General features: G+C 39.5%; 1 protein-coding gene across 2 annotated transcripts in view; it reads left to right on the top strand.

Moving 5' to 3' along the window:
- IQGAP2 (IQ motif containing GTPase activating protein 2) overlaps positions 1–23725 on the top strand; it is a 312077-nt gene that overhangs the window by 268349 nt on the left and 20003 nt on the right. For both annotated transcript variants that reach the window (XM_010352822.2, XM_030926971.1), the window contains exons 22-30: positions 2271–2420; positions 5952–6115; positions 8956–9180; positions 10360–10500; positions 10860–10944; positions 11703–11935; positions 14432–14564; positions 17882–17984; positions 18532–18673. In XM_010352822.2, coding sequence (XP_010351124.1) covers positions 2271–2420; positions 5952–6115; positions 8956–9180; positions 10360–10500; positions 10860–10944; positions 11703–11935; positions 14432–14564; positions 17882–17984; positions 18532–18673 — 1376 coding nt within the window. The remainder of the gene's footprint in view (positions 1–2270; positions 2421–5951; positions 6116–8955; positions 9181–10359; positions 10501–10859; positions 10945–11702; positions 11936–14431; positions 14565–17881; positions 17985–18531; positions 18674–23725) is intronic.

The following is a 23725-nucleotide window of genomic DNA, read 5'->3' as shown; positions in this document are numbered from 1 at the left end:
ATTCCTTTCATTGAACTGAATACACTTTATATATTTATATATTGGTAAAACAAGGGGGAAATGTTGCTTTTTAAAAAATGTTACGGGAATGTAAATCAACTCCCCCTCCCCTTTCCCTATAAAAGCAACTGGGGTGACAGAAGTAAGTGGGTAAGTCAAGGCTGCCTCTCTCTGAGCTGAGAATGAGAAAGAATAAAATCATGGACCTGGAAGGCAATGGATGTAGCCACATGGAACTGTCTTATTCGAGAGCTTCCTAGAGCTCTGGACCCCAGCTTCTCAATAGGCTGACCCCAGCCATGGGAGAATGGGGTGCCAGGAAGTAAACATATTTAGAGCTTACCCTTTAGACAAGACCTGACGGTGGTTCTTATCCCCAGTGGCAATTGGAAATGAGGGCGGGCACATGTCGGCTGTGAAAATGACTAGGGGTCCCTGCTGGTATTTGGTGGGAAGGAGCCAGAGTGACAGATGCCAGTAGTGCATGCAGAGCAAAACGCTGTTGTCCACACTGACCATAGTGCCCCTCTAAGGATACTGGCCCAGCATTCCTGATGTGCAAGTAGAGTCCTCATGTAGAGGTCCAGCTAAGAGCTCAGTCAAAAATCTGGAAGAAGTTTTAGGAAAAGCAACTTTCTTACCACTTACTCTGGGACAGTGAACTAATGCCAAGTGACAGGGGAGGTGTTCTAGAACAGCGACTTTCGAATATGAGTCATGTGCCATTAGGGTCATTAAATCATTTTAGTGTGTCACAATGAGTAATCTTTAAAAGTGGAATAGAATAAAAGCAAATAGAAAATATCAGCATGCACCATTAGTAAGAGAGAGGGTGTATGTGTGTTCACCAATAAAAGATGGAAAATGTATTTCTTACTGTGGGTCTCAGACTTCCAAGTAGCTAGTACCACAGGCATAAGCCACCACACCTGGCTTATTTTTAAAATTGGTTTGTGCAGATGGGGTCTTGCTCTGTTACCCAGGTTGATCTCAAACTCCTGGCCTGAAGCCATCCTCCCATCTTGGCCTTCCAAAGTGCTGGGATCACAGGCATGAGCCACCACACTTGGCCCACTTCCAAGTTTTCTTCCAAAGCTTCCTGGCTTGTCTAAGGCTTCATAGAATTGAAGAAAGTTAGGACCTTGCTTTGGATTAGGCTTTGGCTTAAAGGAATATTATGCTGGTTTAATCTTCTATCCATACCACTCAAACTTTCTCCATATCAGCAATAGGGCCATTTTGGTTTTTTTAATCTTTCATGTTTTCACTGAAGTAGCATTTTTTATTTCTTTTAAGAAATTTTTCTTTGCATTCACAACTTGGCTGTTTGGTGCAAGAGGCCTAGCTTTAGGCCTAGCCTATCTTTTGATATAATCTTTTGATATAACTTCTTCACTAAGCTTAATCATTTCTAGCTTTTCATTTAAAGTGAAAGATGTGTAAATTTCACTTGAACACTTCAAGGCCATCGTATGGTTATTAATTAACCTAATTTTAATATCGTCCTGTCTCAGGGAATAGGGCGCCCAAGGAGAGAAGAGAAAAAGGAAAGTTGGTGAAGCAGTCAGAACTGCTGCTTAAGTTATATGGGCATGGTTTGTGGTACCCTAAAACAATTAGAATAGTAACATCAAAGATCCCTGATAGGCCGGGTGCTCACGCCTGTAATCCCAGCACTTTGGAAGGCAGAGGCAGGTGGATCAAGAAGGCAGGAGATCGAGACCAGCCTGGTCAACATGGTGAAACCCCATCTCTACTAAAAATACAAAAATTAGCCAGGCGTGGTGGCAGGTGCCTGTAATCCCAGCTACTCGGGAGGCTGAGGGAGGAGAATCGCTTGAACCTGGCAGGCGGAGGTTGCAGTGTGCTGAGGTTGCACCACTGCACTCCAGCCTGGGTGACAGAGAGAGACTCCATTTCAAAAAAAAAAAAGGATCACTGATAACAGCGCCCCATAACAGATAGTATAATAATGAAAAAGCTCTATGTATTACAAGAATTATCAAAATGTGACACAGAGACACAAAGTAAGTACATGCTATTGGAAAAAATGGTGACAACAGGCATGTTCAATGCAGGGTTGCACAAATCTTCAATTTGCAAAAAAAAAAAAAAAAAAAAATGCAATATCTGTGAAGCACAATAAAGCATGCACAATACAATGAGGTATGCCCGTATTTCCAATTACGTGTGTTTCAGTCCTGTATGTGAAGGGAGGAGGAAAAGAGTACAAGAATTAAAAAGCAGTAATCTCATCAAATTTTTTACAGGATGTAATTTCACACAGTAAAAAGCTGAATAAGAAAAAAGGAGGAGAAATGGAAATACTGAATAACACCGACAACCAAGGAATAAAAAGTTTGAGTAAGGAGAGGAGAAAAACACTAGAAACATATCAGCAACTGTTTTACCTTTTACAGGTGAGAGCAATTTATCTTTCACTCTGAGTTTGGGAGTACTACTATGTTACATGTCTGTGGCTTACAGGGAGTCTTTTATCATGCTTCAGCTATAATAGCATACCTGTTTTGAGCATCTACTAAGTACCAAGGCTATTGTTGGTGCTTTACATACATTCTCTCATTTAATTCTTACCATAACCCTGGGAGCCGCGAGATAATGAGTACTATTGTTATTCCTGCATTACAGATGAGAAAACTGAGACACAGTCAGTAAATGATAAAACAGGGGTTTTGAAATGCAGGCAGTTTGGCTTCAGAGCCCATGCTCTTCACAATATTATACTGCGGTTACCTGCAGAAACAATATAAATCTGATAATAACAAAACAAAAACAGGTACAGTCATCCATGAAAAAGTTAAAATAACTGTATGTGAAAAACAGATATTTACCAGAACCAGTCTCCCCTTCTGTGGGGGAAAGAGCCAGAGGGTTTGGGATTTCAAAACAATATTTCTTTTTTCTTTTATTATTTTCATGGCGTTACTGTGATCTAAATGAATAGTAATTTTCCATTGCTTCCTGAGTGATGGTGAGAACTAATAAGTTTGACTGGTTATGGTTGGACTTTGATGAATCACTTATTGTTTTGTTTGACCATTGATTCAGCCTGTCAGGCCTACTAGCACATACAACTAGTCACAAAGGAAACTGCATGATAGCGGTAGAAATAAACAAGCATCCTCTTCAGCAGGAAAAGTTTCCCCAAAGAGGTGGATCCATAGTTCTCCCTTGGAAGAGTCAGATGTCTCTCAGAGTGGGGCCACTGTTGGAATTCCTTCAAAGCCTGGAGACGCTTAGATCTTTCTTTGAAGATGTCACTGTCTGTAGATGTATAGAGAGCACATTACACAAACCATAAATAAGAGGTGTGGCGAATCTCATGGAGAAACACGATGTTAATTTTGGTAGGTTTGAAATTTCTCTACTTAGAATAAGAGATTGGAGAACATCTTCAAACATATGAACATCTTCACACAAGTGGCCACCACATGGCGGTACAGAAGGAAAAGGTTAACAGTACTTAGAATTGTCTGTGGAACCCACTGTTTCACGCCAGCAAACTTAGAAAGAAAGTGGGCTCACTTTAAGCAGGAAAGGATGTTGGTCTGCCTAATTTAGTAGTCAACTACCAGTTTGAAAGTTAATCTTAGGCACTTATCATTTTTTATATCCATGAAATTTCAAGCATATTGAAGATTCTGTAGAATTTAGTTTTCTCAATTTGACAGAATTTGTCATAAGTCAAAATCTAGTCATTGACCTAAGACTTGCATTCTTTATTATATAAATGGAGGCATTTGGGAAGAAGAAAAAGCACAGGAGCATGTTTAGAATAATCCCACCAAACTTTATCCACAAACAATCCAAAATGTACAACCGAAGAGTGCAGCCATTCAGTTGTATCAAGTGAAATCCCTGTTGAAATCATATATTTTTCTTCTCCTTCTCTTCTTTTGAGACATTAGCCCATTATCACTGAAGAAATTATAGAAAAGTAAATGGCCTGGATTCCTTCAGCCCGCAGGTTACACTTTAGCAAGACTTCTTTTTTTGTAGAGATAAGGTCTATCTCGCCCAGGCAGGAGTGCAGGGGAGCAACCACAGCTCTCTGCAGCCTTCATCTCCTGGGCTCAAGCAATCCTCCCACCTTGGCCTCCTGAGTAGCTGGGACTACAGACATATGCCACAATGGCTGGCTAATTTTTTCGTGTTTTTTGTAGAGACAGGGTTTTTCCATATTGCCCAGGCTGATCTCAAACACCTGAGCTCAAGTGATCCACCCACCTCAGCCTCTTAAAGCACTAGGATTCCAGGCATGAGACACCACACCTGACATAGCAAAAATTCTTAACCAAAGCCACAGGTCAGCTAGTATATAGGTTTTTGGGGGATTTGTCTCTTCAGTGTGAAACTAAATTTAAAAATTTTAGGTAACCTTAGGAGGAATGGTGAGTAGGCATCTTTATTTAGTCCTAGAGTAAGTTTCCTTTCTCCTAATTCCTATATACTTCACATTGAAAAAGAGTCACTACAGAGCTGTCAAGAAAAAGTACTGAGCTGCTTATTTATAAAATTTCAACCAATCATTATGAACTTAAAAGTAAACCTAAGTGGTAAAGTAAACCAGAATTTGAGGTTTCTTAAAAGCTGCCCAACCTGCTTGAGTATATTAGATGAATCCTAGTTTTCAAGTATAGAAAAATTTTCTTCTCTTGTCAGAAAGAAGATGAAGATTAGGAGTATTAAATTTCTCTTTGAACATACTTTCCTCTGTAACCTGAATACTGTTGTTCTCTTTGAACTTCTACCTGGTAGGTGTAGCTGCTGGAGAAAAGCCACATCACCATGAAGGCTGGTTCTGTATCCAACGGGTCCATCCTCATCAGAACCCGCAGGGTTCCACGTCCATTTTAAGTTCTTTGTTATTTTTTGCTCATGGTCTTCTGGCACTTCCCTTATCAACTGTCCTGACCTTCACCCCTCTCTTCAACCTCCCTACCTCACTCCCCCTTCTCACTCTGTGTAGAACATTGTGGCCATTTTGCTGTTTCCTCATTGTACATGTATTCTTTTCTTGTTCTTTCCAGTCTGGCAAGATAGTATGCATTTCCTTCTACTCATCCATCAATCCTTCTAGGCCAGTCTATATAGCTGGGCCCTTAGTCCACTTTTTTTTTTTTTTTTTTTTTTTTTTTTTTTTTTTTTTAAGATGCAGAGTTTGTGTTGTCTAGGCCGAAATACAGTGGTATGATCACAGCTCACTGCAGCCTTGAAATACTGGGCTCAAATGATCCTCCCAACCTCAGCCTCTTGAGTAGCAAGGACTACATGCATGCACCACCACGCCTGGCTAATTTATTTTTACTTTTTTCTAGAGACAGGGCCTGTCCATGTTGCCCAGGCTTGTCTCGAACTCCTGGGCTCAAGCTATCCTTCTGCCTCTCTCTCTCAAACCGCTGGAATTGTAGGTGCGAGCCACCATGCCCAAGCTTTGCCAGTGTCTTTGGACACCAGATTCTGTTGGCTACCCACCCTGTCTTCTGCGTCTGTACAATAAATATTAATATGTGGCTCAAAAAGGTCAACAGTGAAAAGTAGATATAATATGTTAAGTGTATCATATAGTGTGTATCATTTAAATCCTGTCATAATTTTCTACTATAGCTTCCTATAGTATGATATGAATAATATTAAGTAATTAATATTTGATATTAATATTTTTAAATATTAATATATGGTAGGAAGCTAAAGTAGAAAGTTATATAATATCAGTCTAAAGGAAACTATAGTAGAAAGTTATACTATATACTAATAGCATAGAGATGAGTACCTGGCACATAAAAATTATTTTATATACTCATCTATATGCTTTTAGTGACATTAAGTCGTTGAAGACAGGGAATCAGATATTGCTTTGTGCTTTAATAATATATTAACTTATTGTTTTGTGGGATTTTTTTGTTTTCTTTTTCCTTCTTTCCTTCTAGACCAACCCTTTATACTTGGCTAAGCTGATTTTCCAGATGCCACAGAACAAGTCCACTAAATTTATGGATACTGTTATTTTCACACTATATAATTATGCCTCTAATCAGCGAGAAGAATATCTACTTCTCAAGCTTTTTAAAACTGCTCTGGAGGAAGAAATAAAGTATGTATACAAATATGTATGTAAAAATACCAATGAATAGATCCTTTTGTTAGTGGTGGCTGTCTTTGGTTTACTAAAATTATTTTTCAATTCATGCAAGTTATTCCCACATATTAAAATATATCAAGTTTCTTGAGAATACTTCTATATCATTAGAGCTATATTCAAGTACTATTTTCTCCCACCAATGATACTTTCTGTAGTGTTAAATTAACTTTTGATTTTGTATGTCTATAACAACTGAAAATCAGTAGTATATTGAAAGTCAGTGAAAACATTTAACTTAATTAAAATTCTGAGTAGTAAGGCCATTAATGGGTGAGAATGCAGAGTGCAATCTCTGCCTAAATAGTCTTCCCTTCTTACTAGAACTTAAACTACTTTTGCTAAATTATTTTCTGACTCAGTTAATGTAAAAATTGTACAGGTAGCTATAATGAGTGGACTGAGAAACATGCATGAGAAATGTCCTTAGCTCAGGTGGCCTTCGTAACTTGTGGAAACCTTAAGTCATACTAGTTCCTATTGGTTTTGGGAGCACGGGAGCCAGGCACCTCTGCCCTCCAGGTTCTGTAAGCCCATGAGAAATGTGATTCATCAGCAATAGGAATGCTATGCAATGGAATGTGGTAAGTACTAATTGAAGGACGTGTCTAAATGAAGGACATGCACAATGTATCAGGTTAGAGGATAGGAGGAAAGATTCCAGCCAGGTTGACTAGTAAAGATTTTGTAGAAGAGGAGGTGCTTGACCCAAAACCTTGAGGAATAGCTGCAATTTGTATGAGAAGAGATAGAAAAGGGAAACAAGGCACAATGGTGGTGGAAACGGCATGGGCATAGGTCCCAGAAGGAAAGTAAATTAGTCTAGCCAGAATGTGACTTAATTACTAACTACCAGGAGATGAATCCTGAAAGATAGGGTAGGGCCAGGTTGTGGCAGACTCTGAGTAAAGGCCCAGCTGTTAAGGCTCTATTTGCTTTTTGGGGATCTGTGAAATCTTTATTTATTTATTTATTTTCTTCCTCTTCCTCTTCCTCTTCTTCTTCTTCTTCTCCTCCTTCTCTTCCTCCTCCTCCTCTCTTCTTTCTTCTTCTCCTTCTTTCTTCTTCTTCTTTCTTCTTCTTCTTCTTTCTTCTCCTTCTCCTTCTTCTTCCTTCTCCTCCTTCTTCCTCCTCCTTCTTCCTCCTCCTCCTTCTTTCTTTCTTTTTTTTTTTTTTTTTTTTTTTTTGAAGACAAAGTCTCACTCTGTCGCCCCGGCTGGAGTGCAATGGTATGATCTCAGTTCACTTCAACCTCCGCCTCCTGGGTTCATGCCATTCTCCTGCCTCCGCCTCCTGAGTAGCTGGGACTACAGGCACCCGCCACCACGCCCAGCTAATTTTTGTATTTTTAGTAGAGAAGAGGTTTCACCATGTTGGCCAGGCTGATCGCAAACTCCTGACTTCAGGGGGATAGGTCCCAGAGAGATGACGGGTGAAGCTGTGCATGCACATGAGGTCTGAGGGGAGAACGTGGGTTTTGGCTGGACTCTGGTAGACCAGTTATTCTTTTGTTTGGGCATTGATTCACCCTCATTCACCTTACAAGCACCTACAGTTAGTCAAAAAATAAACAAAAATAGCATTTAAAGGTGGGAAGGGGAGCCAGCAAAGGAAATAAAAAGGAATGACTGGATAAGATAAGAACCAGGCACTGTCAGGCTCTAAAGGGGGAGGAGGTGCAAGAGAGAGAAAGTGGTCGAGAGGGAGAAGAGAAAGGTAAGGAAGACAGGAGAGAGGCCCAAAGAATCAGCAACCATAAATCAAGAAAAGCTCTCTCAGCCATCTGATGTGTCTAGAAGCTGTATTGCAGCTTTGAGTGGGATTTGAAAAAGTGAAAACAGTTCATTCAATCAAGAAAGTTGTTTTTGAAATTTGATAACTACAGGGGCATGATACTTGTACAGTGTCACCCAGTATTGTTAGTCCTGGTCCATTTTCAGCTCATACCTGCCTTCTAGATTGAAATTGAGGCTGTGGCTTTATTTTCAGATCCTCAAATTGCTCATCTAAGAAACATACACCTTATAGACTGGGAACAGTGGCTCATGCCTGTAATCCCAGCACTTTGGGAGACCAAGGCGGGTAGATCATTTGAGGTCAGAGTTGGGACCAGCCTGGCCAACAATGGTGAAACTCCATGTCTCTGAAGATACAAAAATTAGCTGGGCATGGTGGCGCGTGCCTGTAATCCCAGCTACTCAGGAGGTTGAGACAGGAGAATCGCTTGAACCCTGGAGGAGGAGGTTGCAGTGAGCCAAGATCACGCCACTGCACTCCAGCCTGGACAATAGAGTGAGACTCTGTCTCAAAAAGAAAAAAAGAAATATACACCTTATAAATGATTGTTTGTTTTTGAAACACACCAACTTAGATTTTCATAAAGAAAAGTATAATTCCATGAAGTCCTTGCCTTCCAGAGGGAGGATACGTTGTTTAAAACTGTATCCAGGCCCAGTGCCGTGGCTCATGTCTGCATTTCCAGCACGTTGGGAGGCCAAGGCAGGCGGATCACCTGAGATCAGGAGTTCGAGACCAGCCTGGCCAACATGGTGAAACCCCATCTTAAAGTACAAAAATTAGCCCCAGGCATATGGTGGCACACACCTGTAGTCCCAGCTACTCAGGAGGCTGAGGCAGGAGAATTGCTTGAACCTGGGAAGTGGAGGTCGCAGTGAACCAAGATCACACCACTGCACTCTAGCCTGGGTGACAGAGCAAGACTGTCTCAAAAAAAAAAAAAAAAAAAACTGTATCCATAAAAGCAAACCATTTTGTTTTGTCTTGGGATTTTTTAGATCGAAGGTGGACCAGGTACAGGACATAGTTACTGGTAACCCTACAGTCATCAAGATGGTCATCAGCTTCAATAGAGGTGCCCGGGGACAGAACACCCTGCGCCAACTCCTGGCTGCAGTGGTGAAAGAGATCATCGAGGACAAGTCGCTGATTATCAACACGAACCCTGTAGAGGTGTACAAGACTTGGGTGAACCAACTAGAAACACAGACTGGAGAGGCCAGGTAATAGAGTCAGGAAGGTGTTGGTCTTCTGTTGTGTTTTTTGATATTTTCACATGTGTATTTATTTACACCCTTAAACTTTGTTAGGCAAACAGTACATAGTCAGTTGTCAATCCAAAATGTTACCTCCCTTTAACATATCCATGCAAATTACATCTTGATACTAAAAGGTATTTTCAGATTTCAGAGCCAGGTGATCCCCAGTGCCACAACTTCCATAATTCTCTCCCTTGTTTGTTTTCTTTGTGTATTTCTAAACCTCGACCTAGAGATGGTGCAGACTCTCTCTTCACCTGATAATACATACTTTCTTTACAGTTACCAATCAAGTAACTTTACTGTGTAAGGTTTAACAATCCAGGTTGGATTGGCTTATTCTGAGTGGTGGTCTGTAGATTTAAGCAATCCTAGCTTCTTGTTTCCTGTAAAAGGATGTCTGTGAAATAAAGTGTACACAGAGAATTTTGTAATTATGTGGCTGGTTGTCACAGTACTATTTGTAATAATAAAAAGTCAGGAAAAGTCAAAATTATTTAGCGTTGAGGGATTTGTTAAATAAATGTTGGTATAGCACATAATGGAATAAGTATTTGGAATGGTGGTATAGATATACATTTCTTGGCACAGAAAAAGTTGATGGTATATTTTCCAGTTGGAGTTAGGTGCAATAACCCATTTTTCTGGGAAAAGAATACTCATTGCATACACCACACAGGATCTGTATAGAATGTCTACATACATAAATTGCATTATACTCATCAACACGTGAGGCCCATAGACATACACGCACAGAGGAGGATTTGGACAGTTATGCCCTAAGGTATGAAAATTGGTTGTCTGCTTTGGTATTGTTTTAGATTATATGTGATTTTATTTTTCTGTAATGAACATTTGCTTTTTATAATTAAAAGAAATTTAGCTGAGTCTAAATTACCTGGGTCTGCCTATTATTTTGCCAGAAGAGCCCAGAGGGACAGCCTCAAGTCCTTCCTGCTTCAAGTTGCAGAAGGCACCCTCTGTGAGGGTGGAGCCTCCCCTCATTTACTAAACATTTTGTTACTGGTGTCAGCGGGCAAAGTCCAATTCACTATACAAAGCTTGACTATTGAACCAACTTGGCAGGAAAAATTAATGCGTGTACCTAAGCCTCCAGTTAATTTAAAGCCTTTGTGTTTTCAGCAAGTTGCCTTATGATGTGACCACAGAACAAGCTCTAACATACCCAGAAGTGAAAAATAAACTGGAGGCTTCCATTGAGAACCTGAGAAGGGTCACCGACAAAGTCCTGAATTCTATCATTTCTTCCCTTGATCTATTGCCGTAAGTTGTACTTGCAGCAAGTTTAACATTCTTTCCTGGAAGTTCTTGGAATACGATGTAAAATAAGCCCCTGTAGTGAAGGCAGCAGTTTTCCCTTATACTGTGTTTACTATTTTAAAAGATTGCTACATTTACCTTTTAAATCCTGAGTGTTCTGTAAAGAAGGGGCAATGCTTCAGTAGCAAACACAGCTCAGTTATTATCATCAGTGGAAGTCCTGTGATTCCATTACCATCTCATCTTATGTTTAATTTTTAGAAAAACTCCTCAGCTGAAGTTGACTAGAACAATTGCTGTGTGTTTTTTCCTCACTCCGCCTTTTTTCCATTATTTTCTTTTGTCATCTGTTTTATATGTAGTTATGGATTGAGGTATATAGCGAAAGTACTGAAGAATTCGATCCATGAGAAATTCCCCGATGCAACAGAAGATGAGCTATTAAAGGTAGATTTTCAAGGGTAATCTCACCATAGCTTCTCCTGGGGTTTGAATCAAAATTACCAACATATAAACTTTGTAAGATTGTTCCCCATGTGTAATTATTTATAAAAAGCTGCAGGTCTTCTGTTTCTTTTTTTTTTTTTTTTTTTTTTTTTTGAGACGGAGTCTCGCTCTGTCGCCCAGGCTGGAGTGCTGTGGCCGGATCTCAGCTCACTGCAAGCTCCGCCTCCCGGGTTTACGCCATTCTCCTGCCTCAGCCTCCCGAGTAGCTGAGACTACAGGCGCCCGCCACCTCGCCCGGCTAGTTTTTTGTATTTTTTTTTAGTAGAGACGGGGTTTCACCGTGTTAGCCAGGATGGTCTCGATCTCCTGACCTCGTGATCCGCCCGTCTCGGCCTCCCAAAGTGCTGGGATTACAGGCTTGAGCCACCGCGCCCGGCCCTGTTTCTAATGACTCTCAAGATAATTGATTAAGCTGAGGTTAATTTGGAGATCCTAGGCATTATTGAAATTCTTGTATTAGAGCATTTTGGGGGCAATGAGCATTTTTTCATCAAAAACAACTTTGCAAATTATGCTATTAATAATGTGTGATTGTATTCATTGCCTTTACTTAACTCCTTGTTAGGATTTACATCAGAAAATGATCTGCTTTCTCTTGGGAAATGTAGGGAATATATATCTTTAAAAAAAAAAAAACTAAACTAAAACTCTTGAGTTTTCTTTCTTAAAAATGGTCTTGCACTTCTACATCACTCCAGATTGTTGGAAACCTCCTGTACTATCGGTACATGAATCCAGCCATTGTAGCTCCAGATGGCTTTGATATCATCGACATGACAGCTGGAGGTCAGATAAATTCTGACCAAAGGAGAAACTTAGGATCGGTGGCCAAGGTTCTTCAGCACGCAGCCTCCAACAAGCTGTTTGAAGGAGAAAATGAGCATCTCTCATCTATGAACAATTATTTATCAGAGACATATCAGGAATTCAGGTGAGAGGGGCTGTTAGTTTTGGAGAAACATGCAAGAATGGTAGGCAAGAATAATATGTGCTCTGTGCCCAGAGCTAGAGTGGGCATGGAGGACAGGAACCCCAGGTGGTTACAAGAATTGCTTCTACCAACCACTCGGGGAAAGAGGAGAGAGGGAAGTGCAGGCAAGATTGCCTCTGCCTGGTGATCCTATCCTACCCCCACTGCTGCACTCCCATTACACTGAGTCTTTTCTGTGCGTATTATTTCTGCTGCTGACAAAATGGAATGCTTGTTCTTCCTTGTATGCTACAGGCATCTAGTACCTAGAATTTAAAAATCAAAATAGCAGATTTCTGCTTTTTTCAACTTAAGAAGAGAGGAATCATTTTTTAAAAGTTTTCCTATGAGGAAGAACTTGCCTTATCTACATCAAATACGTTTGACCCTTGATCAACACAGGTTTGAACTGCTCCGGTCTATTTATATATGAATTTTTTCAACCAAAGACAGAAAACACAGTATTCGTGGGATGCAAAACCCACATATACAGACAGATGACTTTTCACATACGTGGGTTCCACAAGGCCAATTTCAAACTTGACTATGCACACATTTTGGTGTGTATGGGGGTCCTGGAACCAATCCCCCAAACATACCAAGGGACGACTATAGTAGGAAATGGAATACTTGATTTTGAAAGGTTATGAAAGCCCAGATTTTATATTTGTTGATGATTGTGTATGTGAATATGTTCTGTTCTATTTTCAAGCCTTTCTTAATGACACATTTAAGAAGATTTAATTCTATTGATTTTGTGTTTCTAAATTATATCACTAATCATTAACAAGAAAGGCATGAGTCTTGTAGTCAGATTCACTCCTCCTAGAGCTCTGAGGAAGCACTTTCCTCTTGTCATGTTTGTTCTCATGTCTGCCATTTAATCAACAGGCCATAGAAGTATAGCATCAATTTTGCCTCTTTTAAATCCTCACTTGGAAACTTATTTCCTATTCCTCAGTCTCCCTCTGGGTGAGTGACTTATCTGAAAACAAAGGTAGTTCATGATTATTCATTTCTATTTAGAATTTGTGGCCTTTTGTGAGAAAATTACCCCAAATCCTCTTACTACAGAAAGTGTTGATTTTTCAAGCTGCAATTTTTTCATTCTTCTCACCAACTAAAAAAGTAATATCCAGGCTGGGCAACATAGGGAGACCTCATCTCTACAAAAAAATTTTAAAAATTATCCAGGCATGCTGGCACGCACCTGTAGTCCTAACTACTCAGGAGGCTGAGATGGGAGGATCACTTGAGCCCGGGAGGTCAAGGCTGCAGTGAGCTGTGTTTGTGCCACTGTATTCCAGCCCAGGTGACAGGGTGATACCCTGTCACACATACACACACACAAAGTAATATCCATTACCCACATTTCTCATGAACTTTTAACTGCTGTTATTCCTATCAGTCATTTATGTTCCCAGCTATTCTTTATTTAAAGAAAAAAAAAAAAAAAAAAAAGACCAAAGAAGTGAGCCTCTTCTAAACTTGTCCTTTCTTCCACTCATATTTATCCTTTGTGTTTCTCAGAAATCTACAAAAAATTATAACCAAAGCAGCATAGGAAAGCTGATTGTCACATAGGAACATGCTCCCCACAACAGGGGTCTACTGTTTAACCTCCCCCAGCCTCTGGCTGGGAAAGCAGAGGTCATTTCTGGTACATAAGACCCAGGTGCCCATAGGAGAGATACCAACAATGATTTCAGGCATATGAAACATTTACAACTTTATAGAATAAAATATATATTCGACCTGCACAAGAATTGTTTAGGCAAAAAATACATAGAATACTAAACTGTGATCACAGCATGTCTCACTTTTCTTGATATCTGTCAAAACTTGCTATAGCTTAAAATAGATTTTTTAGGGTCTGAGTACTGGGACATGTTATGTATTTGGATGTCAAGCCTTAACAGTCTTTCCATCAGCCAGCAGATATTTGCAACAACAAAGAAGAGTAGACTTGATCTCATTTTGGTCAAACTGGTAACAGAAGCTCTAAAGGGTGATTAGGGTGATGTAGACCCAGGAGCTTGTGCTGTTTAAAGCAGCAAATTTGACTCATTGTTTTTTCTATTGTATTCCTCACAGAGACTTGATTCTTAGATCAAGAATTGTCATTTTTGACTTTTTATTTTAAGTTTCAGGGACCATTTTTAAAGTAACATTTTTAAGATGACCTGTGCATAGGTCACTATATCACTAAGTCACAAACAGGGCCTGAGGCCCTTGCCACTCTCTCCAATCCTGTTTGAGGAGCTGGGTCCAATATCCAGAAACATGGATGCAGCTCCGACAGCCAGGAGCCAGCCTGAAAGAAGCCGTAACACGTCCTCTCAAGGTTTGAGTTGGGAACAAAGTACATGTCATCATTCAAATTTTCCTAGCTGTTTTGATGAAACTGTTTAATGCACACATTTGAGTCTATCTTAAGACTTTTTCCCCCTTTATTAGGAAATATTTCAAAGAAGCATGTAATGTCCCTGAGCCAGAAGAGAAGTTTAATATGGACAAATACACAGACCTGGTGACAGTCAGCAAACCAGTCATTTATATTTCAATAGAAGAAATCATCAGCACACATTCAGTAAGTGGGGCTGGGGAGGCGTCTTAGCAATGGACCTATGGTTTAGGCATCTGTTATCTTGAAAATGTTTAATCTCTACAGGACTTATTGTACACATGTGCTAATACTCATATTCTTAACCCTAAAAATCCCTCAATTATTTATTCCATGACTCTTATACATTAATAAAACTCCTTCTCCCAAACAAGAAAATTCTATTTTTACATAATATATTTATTCCCTGACTCCTATATATTAATAAAACTTCTCCCCAGAAAAGAAAGTGTACTTTGGTATAATCCATTTACAAAGCCAGATTGTGACTGGGATGGTGGCTTATGCCTGTAATCCCAACACTTTGGGAGACTGAGGCAGGAGGATCGCTTGAGCCCACGAGTTTGAGACTAGCCTAGGCAACATAGTGAGACCCTCATCTCTACAAAAAAAATTTTTAAATTAGCCAGGTTTAGTGGTACATGCCTGTAGTCATAGCTACTTAGGAGGCTGAGGTGGGAGGATCACTTGAGCTCAGGAGTCTGAGGCTGCAGTGATCTATGATCATACCACTGCACTCCAGCCTGGGCAATAGAGCAAGACCCTGCCTCAAAAAATAATAATAAAAAATAATAAAAATAAAGCCAGATTGTAAATGTGCAGTTTAAGCCCTAGGCAGGGACAGGCTATGGTGTTCTCATCAGCCAAAGCCATGCTATCTCGACCCACACCCTGTCTCTCCCCTCTTCCAGGAACCCTCTCAGTTTTTCCAGTAATTTTCTGAGGGAAATGAGAATATTCTTTTTATTCTAATGTTTTAACATAGAGAGGCAGTAAACAGGCTATGCAAAGAAAACAAGCAACTATCACTTCCATTGTTCTGGAAACCGCCATTTCTTGGAAGCAGGCAGTTTTTCACATCATGTGCTGTGCTATGACATCTACATCTGGTTTGCATGCAGACATCACTGCCGTCAGCCATTAGCATCTATTAAGTATCTGTTGGGTGCAGGGAACTGTGCTCAGTGGCATGGTGAAGGAATTGGGAGGCTTTAGATGGCTTTGCAAACATTAAAATTTTTAAAAAGCTAATCATTGAGGGATTTGCATTGTTTTGTTTTTAAGATCAATTGGAACTTCTTTCCTGAAAAATCTTGGTTTTTAAAAGGTAACCTTTTCAAGAATAGTTTCAGACCTTATGAGTTAAAGCAAGGTCCTGGCGATATGTTAGCAATGCACCCTGGACCTCCCAAATTAGAACCTGCGTTCTAACAAGATCCCAGAGGATTCAGATGCACATTCGATTTCTAGATGCTTCAGTTAAGGATGCACCCAACTTTGGATTATACAGACAACTCAGGGGAAAGCATAATAAATACATGTTCTCAGAGGTTGTGCTCCAGCCCCCATCAAACCAGACATACTAACAAGTGGCAGGTTAGCTGCTTAAAATTTCAGTCTATTATTAAGCTCTTCTAAGAAACTAAAGCTTGAATGTAGGTTTGAAGGAAAGATTGAATCTAGTATTGATTTTCTTCTTTCAGGATTGGAACAGGGAACTTCCCTGACATTTACATCAAGCTCTCAATACGTACTGATTAAATGAATAGGCTATCCTTCTTTTCTCTATATATAAACACCCAAAATTACAAGGAAAACTGTCCAGCAATCTAGCAATGCATTACTTACAAAAATAATTATCTATTGGACAGACTTGTTTATATTTGAGCAATGACCCATTTGTCTGTTTTCATGGTACATTCTCTGTCTTCAAAGAATGTGCACATCTTGGATGCACATTTGCTGAATGCAATATCCACATGCAAGAAAAATGGTAGGGAGTACTTGTTTAGAGTGAGAGATTCTTTCCTGAGGGTAGCAGAGAGAAAATGTTACCGTATTAATTTAGAAGTCTTAGAAGTCTTTAAGAAGAAATAGTCTCTTCCTTTGTTAACAAGAATTGAAAACAGAATTCAATCCTGGGAAAGAGAGCTTGTGACCGATTTGGAATTTCTTCCTGTGTTAGGTTGGAAGCAGATGTAATGTGGGGAAATTGTGTAATTTCATAGGAAGACTGTCCTGTTTACTGTCTGCCTTCTGTGTGGAGGCGTCCATGTGCAGACACAAGCACAGCAGTAGCAGGATTTGCCAAGCCTGTGGCCATGTGCTTGCCCCTTTCTCTAAGGAAGATGTAAGAACTTCAAAATAAGCTCTTTAAAAAGAAATTATTAGGAAATTTTGTCAGAATAAAAGGTAGAAGCTGACCACCTAAATCATTTTCAAAGAAAACAACCAAATCAGTTGCCCTGTCTCATCAGAGGACAAGAACATAAATTTATCCATCTTGCATATTTTGTTCTTGTCTCTTAATTCGCTCTGTGAATACACTAGAAGCCATTGCATCGTACATTTTAAGTGAGTGGATTTGATGTATCTGAATTCATTTTGGTAAAGTTGTTGGAAAAAAGATTGAAAATGGAAAAGGAACTAACTTTTCATTATGATGCAGGATTTTATAAAAATAGTTGCTCAGAACAACAAATGTTACCTCCTGTCTCCAGGATTACTAGTTCCATACTTTAGAAATGTTGTTTCAATCTAATTAGAAATGCAAGCAAAAACAGATGTGTTGCTGTTCGTGTATAAGGTTGTAATAATTAAACCAACTCCATTAAAATTTGTTTAAATTTAAAAAAAAACAAAAACCAGATGTGTTGTCCTTCATGGTTTCCCCCAAGTGCTGCTACCCCTCAGGAGTTAACGCTGTTTCCTCTAAGACCTGGCAAGACACCCCAGCAGATGTTACTCATCTTTGGGCCTTCTTAGGATCAGGAAAGGGGAAACCACTCAGGACATGTAGGTCTTTTACATCCTTACCCAGGAGAGATCTTCACTACAAGACAGATTGAAACAGCTAATAGTAGTGATTAAGAAGAAGATAACTGTAGTGTTTGATTACTGCATAGAAATGTAAATGCCCCTCCAGTTTGTTACCAACATTAGCTGAAAGACCTGCCTGATTCTGGACTCTTTCCCCCAACTTTGACTTTTTCTATGGAGGAAGAGCGAAGCACAGAGATCAGGTAGTAGAAGGCTACTCCTTGGCAGACCTTGCTGAAAAGGGGTTTATGAACATGTTTCTTGCTGCAATTTTTTGATGTACAGTAGGTACTTCCCTCTGAGATACAATAAAAACTGTATCTATGTCTCTGATTTTTATAAATGTCATACTTGTGTTTAAGATTTAAATAGTATGAGGAGGACATTATGAAAAATTTCATATAGATATGGTACAGTTGAGAATTTACTTTTTTCTTTGTGTGTGTGTTGCTTTCTACATAAAGCTCCTGTTGGAACACCAGGATGCAATTGCCCCTGAAAAAAATGACTTACTGAGTGAATTGCTGGGGTCTCTGGGAGAGGTGCCGACCGTGGAATCTTTTCTTGGTAAGAGCTTGTTCCTTCTACTTATCCGTTGGTTTTTGTTTAATTGGGTTGGTTGGTTTTCCTATCCTAGATAAAACAATTTCTTTTGGAATTTAATGCTTAAGCATATTTAAAGAATAACAACTACACTTGCCCCTTCCTACAGTAAGAGTTCTATAATTAATAGAGTCTGGGATTATAAAATAATTAAATATTTTTGAAGGTAAGCTCCAGATATGTAAAAAAGGAATTGTCAACCTGTATTATACAGAAAGAAGGCATCGTTAAAGAACCAAATTTATTAGGAAATGAGAAATAATTTTATTAACAGTTATCCTTTTTAGTACTTTGTTTGTATTTGAAATACCTATGTCCCGTGTCATTTTAATTTTTCAATCGATATTTTAAAAGCCACTTTAGCTATAGTAGAATGTGGGTTTTGTGAAGACCATGATCTCTCATTTAATTACTGAGCCTGTCTTTCCCACAGAACCTTTATCTTACATTGTTGGTGCCATCATCACAAAGAGTGAATTGTAAAAATAACACTAGGATTTTTTCCTTACAGGAGAAGGAACAGTTGACCCCAATGACCCTAACAAGGCAAATACATTAAGTCAGCTTTCAAAGACCGAGATTTCTCTTGTCTTGGCAAGCAAATATGACATAGAGGATGGTGACGCTATAGATAGCCGAAGCCTCATGATAAAGTAAGTTTGGGGGTTAAAGGGCACATGTCTCCAAATACACATCTTAAACCATGCAAATTCAAATAAGGCTAAATCCCAACTAATTTATTTAAAAGTATGTGAACATTGGCCAGGCATGGTGACTCACGCCTGTAATCTCAGCGCTTTGGGAGGCTGAGATAGGCGGATCATGAGGTCAAGAGATCAAGACCAGCCTGGCCAACATGGAGAAACCCCATCTCTACTAAAAATATAAAAATTAGCTGCGCGTGGTGATGCATGCCTATAGTCCCAGCTACTCAGGAAGCTGAGGCAGGAGAATTGCTTGAACCCGGGAGGCGGAGGTTGCAGTGAGTGGAGATCGTGCCACTATACTTCAGCCTGGCGAAAGAGCAAGACTCAGTCTCAAAAAAAAAAAGGTTGTGAACATTGAAATCTATTATGTATATCCATCAAACATCTAATCAAGGGATAATAGACTCTGTAGAATTTAGGAAGGAATTAAATATTATAATAGTTTACAACACCTTCCTTGGTTTTTAGTTTTCCATGTAGTAATTTGATTTTTTTCCTTTGAGAAATGATTAACTCAGCTTACACAAGTCCTTAGGTAACTGAAGAGAAATATCTATTACAGAGTGGCCAGAAGATTAGTAAGGAAATCCAGTTAACCAACGTTAATTTCCGGTATAGAATCATATAAAAACACATACCTACGATAAGACATTATGATACCATCTGATTTATTGGCCTTCCTTCCTATTAAACTGATCCTGGATATGTTTACCAGCTTTGACTTTATTTGTACCCTATTTCCTGCCACCAAAGACTTCAAGTGAAGCATTCACACTTTAAATAATACTATCTTTTCTCCATCAAAGAATCAAGGATATTCCACATCCATCCTTTACACACAGAGTAAGAAAGAGAATGAGATTCATGATACAACACCATAAATCAAAACACCATAAATCAAAAGCACACGCTGACCAAGCAATGCCGTTTTCAAGAACTTATACAGATCCGAGAGTGCATATCAGTACATTAGAACAGTTTTGTATTGGGGTGAGATGGAAACTGGAAGTGGAAAAATGAGGACAAAAGGGAACAAGTGTGTGTTGAAACAATGCTTCACATATTACTTCCAAGCTACCTGTCCTGAGTTCTGAGGTTGTTTTTATTTGTGGCAAGAGCTTTCTCTCCTGCCACTGATGTGCTGAAGTGTGCTTGAAATGTGAATGAAAACAGCATTCATCTCCACTTAATTTTTTTTTTAAACATTCAATCATCTATGAAAACAACAGAAAGAACTTCTTCACTGTGCTGTGTTGATATGTTCTTCTCTTAGGCTTGTTGATTTTGTCCTCAGATCATCTGAGGCTCCATTTGGTCATGCACCATTTGGTCAATGCTTGTCTACCTACTCTGTGTTCATGCACTGGGCTTGAGACTGGGATACAACAGTAGGCAAGCTGGTAACAGCCTCTGTCTTACAGGGGTGGAGAGCACAGCTCGACAGTAGGACCGTGACCAAGTTGCAAGACTAGGACTTACCCTTGGCCTCACAAGAGTTGAGGGCAGTTCTTTTTGACTACAGATTACCAAGGCAGATCAAACTTTCAGGGAGACAATTCAGGACAGGGCAGGAGAGAAAGGGGGAGAAAGTCTCCACCCTGGGTTCCTCTGAACAAGTGCCAATTATAAAGATAACTGGAAATACAGATTGTGTGGTTTTGCCATGTAAATGAAATTAGGGCAAGTATCCCATGATCTCATAAGCTTTGTCCTTTAGAAGTAATGGGAAGAAATTTTTTCTTAATTAGTTTTGTCTGCTATTTCAACATTATTTTCTAAATGCAGTCAACTCAAATGTCTGCATGATGTCTGAGAATCACAATTTGAGTAGTTTAAAGTATCAGATCATCTGAATATCATATATATTTATACTTATTCCTGAGCACCAGTCTCAATGATTCCGCAAATTCTAGGAAATCACATTTTAAAGATAAAACCATAAAAGTCAGGCCTGTCTGGAAGCAATGTGTCTTAGCCTGGGAAACCTGGGACGTTGTCCTGTTTGCCATTACCCAGCCTCGGCCTTGTGTGGCTCTCCCCCAGTCTCCAGTGTGTGTTGGAAACAAACAGTATCCACTTCTTTAATCACCACACTATGTAGAGCCAGCAGTGGGTTTATTTTTATTGTGGTAAAATACACATAAAACTTCCCATTTCAGCCATTTTAAAGTGTACATGCATTCAGTACATTCACAGTGTGCAACCATCACTGTTGTCTAGTTCCAGAACATTTTTATCAGATGTGAACCCTGTACGCATTAAGGAGTCATTCCCCATTCCCCGCTGCTGCCCAGTCCCTAGCAACTACTAGTCTGCACTCTGTCTTTGAACTTTTGCCTGAAGATATGAAGTCGTATCTCACTGTGGTTTTGGTTTGTACTTTTCCAATGACCAAAAATGTTGAGGATTCTTCCATGTTTGTCATCCATTTGTGTATTTATGTATTCTTTTTGGAGAAATGTCTATTTAAGTCCTTTGCCCCTTTTAAAATTAGGTTGTTTGTGGTTTTGTTCCTCCGTTGTAAGAGTTGTTTATATATTACAGATACTGGACCCTTATCAGATATATGATTTGCAAATATTTTTGCCCCTTCTGTGGGTTCTCTTTTACTCTCTTGATAATGTCCTTTTCTGCACAAGTGTGTTTTCTTTTTTAATTTCGATGAAGTCCAGTTTATCTGTTTTTTTGTTGTTGTTGTCATTGCTTGTGAGATTTACCCTAATGTTTTCTTCTAAAGGTTCTATAGTTTTAGCCTTTACGGTTAGGTCTATTAACCCTTTTTGAGTTAATTTTTGCGTGTGGTGTGAGACAGGTGTCCGCCTTCATTCTTTTTTGTTGTTGTTGTTTTTTGTTTGAGACGGAGTCTCGCTCTGTCACCCAGGCTGGAGTGCAGTGGCATGATATTGGCTCACTGCAAGCTCTGCCTCCTGGGTTTATTCCATTCTCCTGCCTCAGCCTCCTGAGTAGCTGGGACTAGAGGCACCCGCCACCGTGCCCAGCGAATTTTTTGTGTTTTTAGTAGAGGCGGGGTTTCATTGTGTCAGCCAGGATGGTCTTGATCTCCTGACCTCTGACCTCGTGATCCGCCCACCTCAGCCTCCCAAAGTGCTGGGATTACAGGCGTGACCCACTGCACCTGGCCCCACCTTCATTCTTTTGCATGTGGATGTCCAGTTGTCCTAGCACCGTTAGTTAAAGAGACTATTCTTTCTCCATGGAATGGTCTAGGCACCCTTGTCAAAAACTAATTGACCATACATGTATGGTTTTATTTATGGATTCTCAATTCTACTCCATTCACTTATATGTCTATCCTTGTACTAGTGCCATACCATATTGCTCACCGTAGCTTTGTAGTGAGTTTTGAAATAGGGAAGTCCTCCAACTTCTTTCTTCTTTTCCAAGATTGTTTTAGTCTTGCAGTTGAATAGGTCTTTTGCAATTATATGTGAATTTTGGGATCTACTTTTCCATTTATGTAAAAAAAGGCTTGAGGTCAGTGTTTTAATAGAGGCCCTAAGTCTTTTATGCTCAAAGGCCTTCCTCTTGGCATACTGTGAGATCTTACTGTTGGCTGACCACTTTACTAAGCAGCCCAGTGATCAATGTAGGTAACAATCTGAAATCAACACTGACTGATTAGCCATCCCTGAAAGTGAAATGTGGGTATTGCCCAAAAGATTTAATAGAATTAGCTCTATGATTTTAGTCAAGCCCTGCTTCCAAATATGTTTCCTTTAAAGTACATATTTGAAAAATCTTGATACTAACAGATAATTACAAAGTGCAGCATTGACAGGGAACCTGAAAACTGAGTCTTTTTCTTAAAGGCAAGGAAACTAAAGTCTAAAAGTACCAGTAGGAACCAGGCTGCACAGCAGGAGGGGAGCAAGTGAAGCTTCATCTGTATTTACAGCTGCTCCCCATCGCTGGCATTAATACCTTAGCTCCACTTCCTATCAGATCAGTGGCAACATTAGATTCTTATAGGAGTGTTAGCCCTGTTGTGAAGTGCACATGCAAGGGATCTAGGTTGCACACTCCTTGTGAGAATCTAATGCCTGATGATCTGTCACTGTCTCCCATCATCCACAGATGGAACTGGCTAGTTGCAGGAAAACAAGCTCAGGGCATCCACTTATTCTGTATTATGGTGAGTTGTATAATTATTTCATTGTATATTACAATGCAATAATAATAGAAATAAAGTGCAGAATAAATGTAATGTACTTGAATCAACCTCCTGAAATCATCCCCCACACTGTCCATGGAAAAATTGTCTTCCACAAAGCCTGTCCCTGGTGCCAAAAAGGTTGGGGACCACTCCTTTAAAATATTGACTTGAACACTCTCGTGAGAATGATTTTTTTCCAAGCTAATAAACCAAATTTGTAACTCAAGCATGAGATGTAGTTCTTGAGATTCATTAGAGAACCAAATTTAACTAAGACAGTGACTTTTATAAGTTATGAAGTGGATAGACATGAAATGCAGAGCAACTGGGATGTGAAAATACCTAGCTTTTCTCTATCAAAAACCTATTCTGCTTTTTTGTTAAACAGATTGTGTTCTTAACTTTCAGAAATGCCCTTAAGTTTAATTACAGTGTCACTAGCCTTCCAGTCATGAGTAGCTCATCTTCATGGGGGCCCCCACAGTAGCAGAATTTGAGGCATTGTTAATCCTTATGCTTGTAAATTTAATTCAATGCTCGTCTCATAATTCTTACTCATTAGATGAGGATGAAGATGATGATAATAGCAAACACCTATGTAGTGCTTACCATGGACCAGGGACAGTTTTTATATACTCTATGTGTGTGTGCATGTGCACACACACACCAAATGCGAAGTGTTCCAGAATTCCCAACCTTTTGAGAGCTGACACTGCTCAAAGGAAATGCTCATTGGAGCGTTTTTAGGATTTAGGATGCTGAACCAGTAAGTATATAATGCAAATATTCCAAAATCTGAAAAGATAAAAAGTCTGAAACACTTT

Source organism: Rhinopithecus roxellana, chromosome 3, assembly GCF_007565055.1.
Source record: "Rhinopithecus roxellana isolate Shanxi Qingling chromosome 3, ASM756505v1, whole genome shotgun sequence".
NCBI lineage: Eukaryota > Metazoa > Chordata > Mammalia > Primates > Cercopithecidae > Rhinopithecus > Rhinopithecus roxellana.
Note: the sequence above shows the minus strand (reverse complement) of the source record. Positions and strands in the feature narration are given on the sequence as shown.